General features: G+C 43.0%; 1 protein-coding gene across 2 annotated transcripts in view; it reads right to left on the bottom strand.

Moving 5' to 3' along the window:
• Positions 1–12,777, bottom strand: part of dync1i2a (dynein, cytoplasmic 1, intermediate chain 2a) — an 18,221-nt gene extending 5,444 nt beyond the window's left edge. The window contains exons 1-10 of one of the 2 annotated variants that reach the window (XM_062402370.1): positions 12,650–12,777; positions 11,680–11,797; positions 10,176–10,290; positions 8,807–8,894; positions 7,707–7,766; positions 7,219–7,334; positions 2,048–2,134; positions 1,700–1,862; positions 1,505–1,604; positions 485–610 (exon numbers count right to left, since the gene is read on the bottom strand). In XM_062402370.1, the coding sequence (XP_062258354.1) occupies positions 485–610; positions 1,505–1,604; positions 1,700–1,862; positions 2,048–2,134; positions 7,219–7,334; positions 7,707–7,766; positions 8,807–8,894; positions 10,176–10,290; positions 11,680–11,787 (963 nt within the window). In that variant the 5' untranslated portion in view covers positions 11,788–11,797; positions 12,650–12,777. The remainder of the gene's footprint in view (positions 1–484; positions 611–1,504; positions 1,605–1,699; positions 1,863–2,047; positions 2,135–7,218; positions 7,335–7,706; positions 7,767–8,806; positions 8,895–10,175; positions 10,291–11,679; positions 11,798–12,649) is intronic. The other variant, XM_062402371.1, reaches the window with a different exon arrangement.

Below are 12,777 nucleotides of genomic sequence, written 5' to 3'. Positions count from 1 at the left end.
CTCACTTCTGTTCAGTTTTACTCATCTGAGCCGCATGCCTTCATCTACATCCGCTCTGGAGGCAACAACATGTGGTTCTACTCAACTTGTCTTGGTGAAGGAGCCTCGGGGCAGGCATTATAATAAGGCTGGGCAGAGCGGAGGAGCTCTGCTGCTCTCCCTGCTCGTTCCTCTGAACACAGGGCCCTTGTTTAGATGCACATGATAACCAGCCCAGCCCCACACACTTAATCCTGCTGCAGTGCTTGGACTTCGTTCAACTCCTGCACCACAGGTCTTCGCCGGCGCCGCGAGAACATGTGTTTGTAGATGGATGCGGTGGAGGTGGATGCCAGCCCAGTGAACTCACATTGTGGATGAAGGCAGAAGGGGTGAGCAAACAGGGGTTGGTTGGAAGGGTTCCATGCTTGTCATGGAAGAAGCCACCCATGAGAACAATGGGAGGAGTGGGAGGAAGAGACAGAGGCGCTTCACTTTATCGTACCTGACAATGGAAGACGTACTCCGGTGTAGGCCTCTTGTACTTCATGTTCCACACTAATGCAACGCCATCTGGCTCATGAGGAGCTTCCTCGTTGTTGTTGTATGAGGCAACCAGGAGTTCAGGATACTGGTGACAGAAAAAAAAAAAAATCAGCCCAAATGAATGTGGGGGGGGGGGGGGGGGGGGGGGGGGGGGGTAGGGGGGGGGGGGGCAGACATGCCCCCCAGGCTCGGCTCGATGTGGACGAGCCTTGCTTGCCCTTTGCAGTGCTGCTGAATGCCTTAAAGAATGAGTAACTGTTTCCTCAAGATTTATGTATGTTTACGTCTGACAACCCTGCAGAAACTTTGGCAAATTTCGTTTTTTATTTGCTTTAATTATTTTTAACCAATAGTTACAATTCTGGAGGCGCTCAGTGGAACACAGCAGTCGACCAAAACAGAGCAGCTCACTGAGAAGCTTTTAAGATTCAAGCCGACTGATGTGCAGAGAATAAATTCAGAAACACTATCCAGACGTAAACAAACCGTTAACCTCAGCTACTTCTAATACCTGATCCGAGGGTTTACAGTGTGTGAATACATAATTTCAAATCACCAGGGAGTGGATGTGGCTCTGAACAAGTGAATACTGTGCACCAAGAGTTGGTGTTCAATCACTGTCAGAAGTCGTTGCAGCATCATGCATTAAATGACCTTGGACACCGGAGGAAACAAATCATTATGGTGACAACTTGTATGGGACATAACTTACTTTTCCTGAGGGAGTCGTGGCTATAAGTAAATGCTGTCAAAGCCAACCTAAGTAATCATAAAGCATTATGGCTGCTTAAAGCTAAGTTGTTTTAACAGCCATTTAGCAACACATGCACACATCACTTTTATTTTAGCACAAACACGCCACAAATTAATTGTCGGGATTGACGTTTGAATAATTGCAAAGTCTTTTCTAAACTGTGTCCAGTGAGATGTGTTAACCTGTTGGTTTATATATAAAAGAGCTGCAAAAAAGGAAAATGACCTGGTGGGACCAGTCGAGACAGGTGACAACCCGATGTTTGGACCAGCGCTCGTCCATGAACTGCCTGTTGAGAGACAGCTTCGCTCCGGCCTGGATTTCACTGAGGGGAAAACAAAGCACCACAAAATCAATAAAAACAGTGCTTCAGAAACCAATTATGATTTAAAAAAACGGCACTAGCTGTCCGACTATTACCCCTCCTTCTCCTCCAGGTCACGGCCACTGTAGTCGAAGAAGAGGTCCACATGCTCTGATAGAGCTCGCTCAATAATGCGAGTGCTGTGGTCAAAGAAATTCGCAAACTCCTCCGAGTGCAGGATCTGGAGTTTTTCCTCCTCGGTTAGCTCATGGGGGGGCACTATACAGAGGAGAAAAAGACAATGAAATGTATTGAGGTTATCCAACGCTCGGGGTCATTATGAAAAGTGATGCACTGCTTTACAGGAATAGAAACCTCTTTGTTCTCTGCATTCACTATTATAAATGAAATTGTAAAATTTCTAGAGGAGCTGAAGAGGCTCAATTTCATGGGTAGTGGAGTACCTTCCTCCTCCTCCTTCTGGTCGGGTTTCTCAGTCGGAGTCACGACTGCTGGTTGAGGAGCAGCAATTTCTTCCTCCTCTTCTTCCTCTGTTGATAAAAACAGGACAGGGAAAACACACTTAGCTGAGTGGACTACATCTCTGAACATGTTCCTATGCAAGAAACTGCAAATCATTCTGTTTATGTCAAAACTTGAGCAGGAAATAAAACCAAATCCTGAGTAAAAAAAGTTCACAACAAAGACGATCATGGCTCCAGGCACAGGTTTGATCATTTTTGGTCAGTACATCTTCCACCTCTATTATTTTCTTCTTTCAATAAAAGCTTCGGCGGGTGATTATCGGCATGCCCATAGACTGATTTTGTACCTCTGCCTTACATTTGTTTGGTTTGTCAGCACAATGTCGCCTTTCAGACAGAACCTGCTCCTCTAAAGCCGGGAAGTTTGTCATTTGTGTCGAAGGGACACAGCGCAGCGGGTGTGTTGTTGTCATAGGGACCCCTGTCTTCACTAACTGTTAATGAGACTCTAGCCATTCAATAGACTTGAGCTGTCAGTGTAGCCGTTTCCTCTGTGTCCCAGTAGCAGGTTGCCCCCTTCTAGGCCACAGGGCAGCGGGGCAGAGGGTGTGGAGCAGCTGCCAGGGCCCGGCCCATTGGTGTGGCCGGATGACGGCATGGTGCAAAAGCAGATGGTGATGCTGGGATTGTCTCGTGCTCTTCAGAGGTGGCATGGGGATGGTACAGAGGTTTTCCGCCTGGCTGCCCTGACACAAGCTTCTCCCTGAACGGCAAGCCTATGCAATTACCATCCTAGCAGGAGGTCCTGCAACTGCTATTCAACCTCAGAGAATGTACGACAAAATACAGGCCAGACCAGCTGGCAAACTGCACACCGGTTCTACCTCAAAGAAGATGAACACGCTTTTTCAAAACGCATCTCTTAAAGACAGTATATAGCTCATTCTTTTCGATGTAAAAAAACAGAAGAAAAAGCCGGACAAAACAGATTCATGAGGAGAGGAGAAATACTCGTCTGGTTTCTACAGCCGTTTATCTTGGTATGAACCTTATAGTTAATCTAGGATGACAGCACCACATGCCAGAATTTCCTTCCTACTGAGATAATCTAAATGATAATGTCATCTGTCACTTTGTCCATAAACTGATTTATCCCCTTTCTCAGACGGAGGTTTGGGAAGAAGGTTATTGGGTACACTGATGAGTTTACAGAACTGGGTTGATGAAACAAGCCATTTCAATGTGCGGCCGTACTCCTGCAACCAACAGGGGAAGGTTAAAATCTTTCCTTTCAAGGGCCTCAATCAGGCTTAAAGGAAAACAGTAATCACTGTCTTTCAGCTAGTCCCGGCCGTGCTCGTCAGCCCTTTTCGTGGTGAGGCAGCCAGAGCAATCAACCTGCCAGGCATTAGGAGCGGATAGACAATCTGAAAATAAAGGGTATAATGCACCTGCCAGCCAAAATGGCCATTTGGAGAAAAGCTAGTGATCCTGGTGACCCCGCTGGGGAGGGACGTGTAGGGGGGCAGCAGCAGCGCTTAGCGAGGCTGGGTGGTGGAGGAAAGACAAGAAGGAGGGGATGGTGGTGGTGGGGGTTTGCATTTAACAGAATTCACCCGAATCACCGATGTCCCATACACTGACACCTCCTCTCAAAGCAGGCCCAATTATGGCTTTTGTACCACTTAAGGAATAAAAGCTTTTCTCTGGGGGAGCCGGACAGGAGGAGGTGGGGTGGGGGTGGGGGGGTGGGGGGCAGAGTAATCACAGGTCTTCGTCAATTGACAATATATTAATGCAGACACAGCATGAGGCCAGTGATGTACAACCAGAAAACTAAATGACCTTTGCTCTTCGCTGCAGGTGTCTTCCACTTTCTATATGTCCTGCCAGAACAAGGATCTGACTTCAGCACGTGCAACAGCGTTTGTCTCTGCTTTATAAAAAGGCCAATAATGAAACCACACATGACAAAAACCTGCCAGTGTACACACACACACACGGTCAGATTTTTAGTTCTTTAAATAGAGAATCTCTATCGACAGTTTCCAAAATTGTTATCAATATTTTCCAAGTTGAAAAACGTTGGTATCTTTGACTACATCCAAAGAAAAAACTGATTTTGACGATCTGATAATACTGTGGTCGTTTGGGAATGTGGATTATACTGTTTTCAACTCTTTTAACAGTGATGTCTAATAAACAGTGAGGAGTAAAGATCCCAAACATGTCCGTTGTCAGCACAAATCCAAAACCAGGAACAAAGGTAGGAAAAAACTATTTCAAAAAACTATTCAACTGCACACTGAGAAAAATTTTCCATTAAAATGTATCAGCTGCTGTATGACAGAGAGATACGATTGATATTTAACAGTACTAATCATCAAGTGCATAAAAGCTGACCAATACTACAAGTGGCACTCGAAACAAGAAGGCCATTAAGGGCTTTTGTGATTAAAAGTTTTAACCTGCCTCTGAATTCCGAGTGATTAAAAACAATCACATTCAATTAAATATTCGATTTACTAAACTCCTCTACATGCTTAATGCTAAGTAGACAGACTCCCAGACACGTGCACACACACACCCCTCAGCTCTCCTCAACCTCCAACAGTATCTTACTCCATAATTACAGCCTCTTGTTGAGGAGTGCATACTGATGCTACATTACCTACTAGTGCAGTTGGGAATACTGTAGCTGAATTACAGACATTCAACAATCTGACAACTCAAAATCAATTAACTTTTTTAAAGTGCCACCAGAGTAAAACGTGCATCCACATAGAGCTCAACAGCATAGTTTTCTGAATAGAGATTTTGATGATCCTCCATATTGTAACCATCCAAGGTAGGGTTACATGGTCTTGGAATACCTTACCTTGGATGGTACCTTCATCCAAGGTAAGGTATTCCAAGACCATTCCAAGATTGAATTCAAGAAATCGCACAGTGGAAGTTGTTGGAGAGGGATCATTTGCAGTGGTTTATGGAATTAGTATTAAAATAATTATGCACAGTCTTGTACCTTTGCCATGTTTTTAATTTTTTCCTTATTATTGTTTTATGTAAATCAAATCTTACGATTAATCTCGTAGCTGGTGGCTCCAGTTCCAGGCTTAAAACTCTATTTATAAAACATCAATAGAAAAAGCTAATGGGGTATTTAGTTCTGAAACCAGAGCCATTCTAAAAGCGGGCGATAACTGTTATGCTATATTGTCCAAAAGTTCACAAACTGGGATGATTAAGACGCCAGGGCTAATAGTGAGTCATCGTATACAGTCAGAGCAATCTGAGAGGTGATTTCATTCCACAATATGTTAATAAACACGGCCCAGTACTTGTCCAGTGGACGAGTGAGGCACTACTGTCCCTGTGACCAACAAACAAATAACATAAAAATGAGGATGCATTCTCCTCGACTGTCCAGGCGGTCTTTCTTCAGGGTCAATGGGGCAAGTGATGTTCAACATAAAAAACCTTGAATCTTTTACTCCTTTTCTCAGAGATGTCTTGCCGACACTGTTGGAACCCTTGGTCTGCAGCGAGCCGGGCAAGGCCACCGCTCCCTCTAATGCCACCGCCCGCTGACCTTGAGTGTGCCGCGCTGTTGCCTCCCTTTGACAACATGATAAATCGCTCAATCACAGAGCAGACCTGATGCCATCCCGCACATCAGAAATGCGCCGAGGGGCGCAAGCAGGGAAGGGGATGCCGTCTCATCGAGTGCCAGAAGTGATGGTGTGAAAATGCACAATGTCACTGACTGCGTTTTGTTATGTGCCTGTTCAGTGAAGGGAAAAGACAGGGAAGCGAGGGAGTTGATGAAATGATTACATAGTGGCAGAGAGGGGAAGGGGGCCTCGTGTTGAACAGCTGGCAGAAAACATCGTTGTTTAACACAGTTTTTACAATGCTCAGTAGAGTCCAGAGTAAAGAGCGACAAGGAACAGAGGGATGCTCTTCATCCTTCAATAGTTCTGCTCATAGTTTTCCACAAAATCACACAATTCTATCTCGCTCCTGCCGCATGCCACCAAAGAATTTCCTACACGCCACCTGATCAAACTGAAACCAACAATCAGTACACTGTTTCAAATCCTTACCCAGCTTTTACGTACGTTTAAAACGATGCCAGCTGATTAAAATAAACTGAGAAATCAGAAAGAACTCTTGTTCTTACGGTGGCAGTACTTTGAGGAATTGCGACTGGTCCAGATACTTCTCTCAGTCGAGTGAATACCTGAGCCAAGGCTCAAACAGTCCTCTTCAAATGAAACAAGCTGCTCATTGACATCAGTCCCCAACTACTAGGACATCTTACAACTATGCGTTGTAAGATGTCCTATGTCTAAAATTCCTGCATCAGCCCCATGATCCAGATCCACACCAGCATGTAATGGGTTCTTCCCTGATTCATACTGGATCCTTCCACCAAGTTTCGTGGAAATTCTTTCAGTCGTTTCTGTGTTATTATGCTCACAAACAGACAGGCGTGAAAACATAACTTCCTTGGTGCAGGTAAACATAACAGAAAAACACAAAACACATCCTCCAATCCGGATTTTAGTAAAGCGCATCATTCACCATCTGCCGATACATCAAGCAGGGCACCCACAAATAATGCATATTTCATGGACATGTGTTCAACATGTGGACGTTAGCAGTAGCCTGAACATCAGCAATTACATACTTATCGACATGCTTCGGAGGCAGTAAGCAGTCATATTCACTGCACTTCGTATCTTCCCCTCCAATCACATGTCTCTTTCCTGTTACTGGTTTCTCAACTTGCTCATTAATTATACCGAGTTGGTTGTCGAGCTGCACATGAGGCTCAGAGGAGCAGGAAAGGCCGAGTTTAAGCTCTCTCCTCTGACTTTTAGTTCCTGGGCCTCATTTTTTTCTATACTTTCATCTCAGTTCTTTGTTAAATCTACTCTCTTCTACTTGTTGTTCATTTCCGGTCTCTTGTGCACCTCATGCAGCAAAATAAAACATTTGTCAACCAAAGTCAGACGACCATATATGTCGATGTAAATAGAGCTTGTAAAACCTACACATTGACATATTCAAGCACTCAGTTGTGTACTGACATCTTTTCTTTGTGTTTTGGGAGGTAAACCTGTACAACAGGAAGTGAGAATCACCTTCTTTTTGCTGGGTCACGACAGGTGTCTGCGTCTCTTTTGTGTAGGACACAGTCTCACGTGGAGGGAAGTCCACCTGTGTGACTTTGGCCATTCCCAGTTTTGGAGTCACTCGCCTAAAAGCACAGAACAACTCAAACTTTGCACAACATCACCGCAAAAGAGGCACAGGTTTAACAACAACAAAAACATACAACAGTCACATTACTTTAGCTGCTCTTCTGTGTTTCTGAAACAATTCACAGCTTTATATTTATTTTGTATCAAACTGCTGATCAAAGGAAGTAAATGGGTGTTTCATGGGATGGCTTCAGATTAGTTTAACAACCAGTGTGAATTCATTAAAATGGTTTCGTCTTCTCACTCTTGCATGCACGTTTTTCCTGCACTGCATTAACTGAATCATGACTTTGAAAAACAAAGTAATCATGCCATAGATTGAGAGAAGGGAAAATGACCAGGAAAGGAGAGAAGAGAGTGTCCAGTACCCCAGCTCAGAATCAGAGTGAAGTTGAAGTGTGGACGGGTCAGAGTCCCAATGCAGATTCCTGGTTAGTGTCACGGCAACAAGGCGGCATTAGTGAGAGAGACAGGCAAGCACAAATGAAGAGAGGAGATCAGGTTAGCTTTGTGGCACACAACATGCCGATCGGATCGTACGTCACTCATCAGTCACGTTCGCATGTTACCAAACACACTTAACAAACTCCATTTATTTTTTGTTATTGTTGTTTCTCAGGTCAAATCACGCTCGCGTCTGTCTACGCAGTACTCAAGATGACAGATGAAAGAACGTGTCTGCTTAAAATGCGTGGACACATCGGCCCTCCGAGTGGGATGACACAGGGTGTAATGTGCAGCCTGCGGGGCTGATACAGCCTGAACTGTGTCACACCAAAGACTCCCAGTGCTGTGTAGACAGGGAGGGAAGGAGAGAGAGAGAAAGAAGGAGCCCTCAGGGAGAAAACATGACCTCCATGTGTGTAGGAAATGGCCATGCTGGTGAGGGAAATGAGTCAACACGTAGGGGGAACAGCTCCCTGGGCCTGATGGGACACTGGGGGAGCTTGGATTTCTGTGCAGGGAAGGGGTTCTAATTAGGGGTTAAGAAGTCCCCCAGGCATCGCAGCAGCAGCCTGCTGTTTTATTGTTAATTTAGAATCGTCCTAATTCAACGGCACACAAATTAAATAAACACGCACTCACTCGGCATTAACTCCTCATCATTGGCTGTTTGGGAGTGAGACTTTGTAAAAATGTTCAGCTCTCTTGCTCTTAATACAATCAGGCTTTACATTTTTTCATAACCTGTGTCCCGAGTTCAATGTAATGCAAAGCTCACAAAGCAAAAGCAGATCTGCACTTCTTCAAACCATGTGAAAGATATTTCAGAACTAAATGTGCTGCATAATAACATTTGGAATTTCAGTGGCTGTGACAGTGAAAACATTTTCTTGTAGGCATAAGCATGAATGAGCACAAAGAGTGGAGAGAGCGGTTTGAAGAGATTTAAGATCAATGACGTAAAACACATTCAGACATTTTGTCTTTAATGGAGAAAAAGGACTTAAAACATATAAAAACATACCTGGGTCCAACGGCTCCATCAGAGTCCTGGCTTCCCGCCTCGCTTGGCGTACCTGCCGATTTGGCAGTCGGAGAAATGGGACGGGGGACTACACAGTGAGACACACAATAATCATCTGTTACCATGTAAAGTTGCTGATGTATTCAAAACAGAGGACAAATTCATCCTGACTTCAGTGGATGAACAATCTTAAATGTCAGGACATTTTCTCACTGACACGATATTACTGAACATGTGGTGAACAGTGTTGACTCCTCATATTAGGAGCAGAGCAGGACAAATATGTAAATCTGTCTGTAAGTTACAAACACAAGAGTAAACAAGGCATAACAAAATAGAAATTGCATTGACTACGTCTGTATTAAATAAACGTTTGAATAGCTGCAATGACATGTAGAATATAAAGACAAACATGATGTTGTGTCACTTCTGTTAAGACTTGGATTCTTAGGTGATGAGGGTTTTTAGTATGGATCTCTTCTGCCACCTGGTGTTAGCAACAGGACAGTGCTCCAAAAACCCACAGCAAATAATCTGAGCATTACAAAAACATTAACATTTTGTACTTTCACTAATACTTCTTTTATCATTGACTCTGCTCATGTTGTAAAACAACAGTATCGTCATTATTGTGAAATCTGCTTGAGTAAGACTGTTTCAGAGATCATGTTCAGGCTTGTCTCAGCAATTTGCTGTGAAAACCTGCAAAAACATATTGAATACATTTTTGGACATGACATTTCCTTTTAAAGATGGCTTGGTGGTAGCCTAATAATCTGTGTAATGGATATGACTTTTCTTGAGTGGATATGACTTTTCTTGAGTGGCTCTGTAACAGACAGCTCTGCATCTCAAATAACTCCAATAAAAACATTTCACCTCATGAGAATGACTGAGTTTAAAAGGTTGGCGTTCAGCTTTAATGTTTGGCTCTTAGCATACAAACCTGATGAGCAGTATTAAAAAGGGTCCTTTATTTATCAAATTATCATTGGCAGAAAAATAACTGTCAAACTAAGGTTATTATAGTTGATATTTGGTTGTACATTAGAAGCAGTCAATGACTGAATGTTACTGCTTCTGAGCTTCTTGCCTTCAGTCTGGTCTTCAACATGATCTCATGATCAGCCGGATTCAAATCATGTGACGGGGTTGCCAAGTAAAGAACATGCCATTGTTTGGCCGTAAAAAAAAGATTCCTAAACTCCTCACCCAGTAGGAGTGTGAACAACACTAAGACAGTGTATATATAAATACAACCATGAAACGTATAAGACTGCTCCCTGAAATACCTGTTATTCCTTAAATTAAAAGTTATTATTAAAAGCAGATATGACTGAAGGAACGAACCACAAGTAACATAACATACCGACAGGAGCATCTGAGGCTATGCCCATACTCTGTAGCATGGCCTCGGTCTCACGTCTTTTCTTCTCCAGGTCAGTATCGTCCTGGTGAGCGGCAGCATCTTTCAACTGGTCGGACTGGAAGAATGAAAACACATCATCTATTAATGCAATCATAACACATTACATTGCTATGATCTCCAACAATTAAGTTCTGTCCACTAAAGTGTAAGGACAGGATCTATTCATTGATCAGATTAAGACAATAAATGTTTGATGAAGAATTAATGACAAAATTCCTGTTTCAATCAACACATTTTCAATAAGGATGTTAACATTAAAGGGCTAAAGAATAAGAGGATACCAGAAAGGCACCAAATTAAAAGTGTCTGCAACTAACAGCTTCCTAAAAGTGCTTGGCGACATGATTTTTCAGATGTTTAGCTTTGGGAGACTTTTGCAAATCCCCAGGTTCTGAATAATTAACTGAGATTTGCATTGGTCGGACAGTTCAAGAATTTAACTTAACGAGCACCAGAGAATTCAAACAAATTTGAACAAATCACAGCTTTGTCATTATTTGACAATGCCCCTCTGTTGGATAGGCAGATGGTAGATTGTCCTAAAATCACAATGTGCAAATGTGTTGAAAAGTTTTCCCTCAATAAAATATTTTTGCTGACATCGCTATAGATTTACATATGAGGTGAAGGCTCAGTTCTAATCTTGAGTGGAGATTGTGTGCTACACGTACACATGATCCTTTTTATGAAAAACAACTTGCAAACACTGACTCAGTCATGTGAGTCGTATTGTTCTGTGATCACATTACATCAGAGATGAGCATTTTCATACACTCTACTTAGTGTCAATCAACTCACACAAAGCAGTCCATGAAGCACGTTTTCTTTTGCCAACTTTGTTTTGACATCGTAGATCAACAATATGAAATTAACTGTCATCGCAGATTTACAGTAAATAAATAGCAAATATGTGAAATCCTTGAAAGAGTCATGATCATGAATCATTACATGTTTTTAAATAGTATTTTACATGAGCAAGTTATGAGTGTCATAACAAAACAGCAGCCAACTATGCGTTATGACAGACTGACAGTGGGGGTCACCATGAACAAGTCAGAGGTTAATATATGTCACCTCTAAAATGTTTTCTAAAATTTTATATTTTATTTAATATGTTATGAGTGCCATAGAGAAAAAGGAGCCAACTTTGTGTTTAATTTTCATTTCATAAATAAATACATATATATAATATTGAATTTCATTATACTTGTTTTTGTCTTGTGTGGAATCAAATCCAACATCCAATGTGCATAAGTGTCATTAAACCTTTAACGTTTGTTCATTGACACACGAATAGACTTTAGTTTTCAAAGTGCCAATGATTTGAATCACGGTTTCACTCAAATCGAGCCACTAATGGTTTTGAATGCGTTCCTTCTCCCTTATACTTTTCAGCCCTCATTGCCAGTGAATGCTGGACACATAAACAAAGGGTTACCCATACCTCTTTCTTCTTGCGCTCCTCCTCCTTCCTTTTCTTCTCCTCTCGGATTTGGGCCAAACGTTGCTTCTTCCTCTCCAGCTCTGCCTTCAGCTCACTCTTGTCGGACATGATGCCACAGCTGCGAAAGAAAACACAATTCCTTGAAGTGGCACCGAGAAACAAGTGAATCTCAAGATGAAACCTATTGACTTCAGGGGGACTGGTTGTGTTTGCACTGGAAACTAAAGGCAGACATGTGAGGTGGGTCTGCTGACAGCTGATTCTCCCAGCTTCAGCACCACCTTGTGCAGGATCCCAGCTGGGAGCCCAGCTTGCCCTGGCAGGAGGACCACTGATCATCCAGCGGTGTTTTCTCTCCTCTCTGCAGCTCAGGGACTTTAATGGGTTCCCTGTTTGCAGAGGGACACTGACCATTAACGTCAGCTAGCAGAGCCCCACCCTAACCACTGACAAGACCGATAACAGCTTAGCATGGGGCTAGCTTATCCCTCTTCATTCACTTCACTCTCTGCTTCTAATAATCGCTCACGTATGATATCGATCTACATAGAGAGTTCATGTTGGCATTTCTTTATTTTACCAATCGCATTGCGGTTCCATTGAAAACCGACAAAGCGGCCTCGTTAGCTGCTGGCGTTAGCTTTCCTTATTATGGCTAGCATCACTATTGTACATTTATCTGTGAAATCCTAATATCTCGCAAAGTCAGGTGTGATCTCTTAAGGTTAAATGGCGCTTTTAAGAAAAGTAAAATAAAACGTGATTCCCACCACTCAACCTCTACTTTTAGTACTAAAGATGTAGCATTAGCTTTGTTTGTTAGCGGCTAGCTTTCAGCTACACAGACCGAAGGCTGAATAAAGCCACGCTAGCGAATAAAGTGGAGCTACAAACACGGTGACAGAAACATATTCATGTTATACGTGTGTGGCCCTGAAGAAAACGCTACTTTAATCCGTGGATCACCAACCTTAAAGCAGGTTTTCGACCTGACACCAAACACGCAGCCAAAACAACCGAGCTGACAGCCCAACTACAGGAGCCGGGAGGAGTCAAAAGGGGTTATTTTAGCTTCGCCATGCCTGTGCTTGGGGAAAA

The sequence above is a fragment of the Platichthys flesus genome, chromosome 13, assembly GCF_949316205.1.
Source record: "Platichthys flesus chromosome 13, fPlaFle2.1, whole genome shotgun sequence".
NCBI classification, from domain to species: Eukaryota; Metazoa; Chordata; class Actinopteri; order Pleuronectiformes; family Pleuronectidae; genus Platichthys; species Platichthys flesus.
This window is presented reverse-complemented; position numbering and strand designations above follow the sequence as displayed.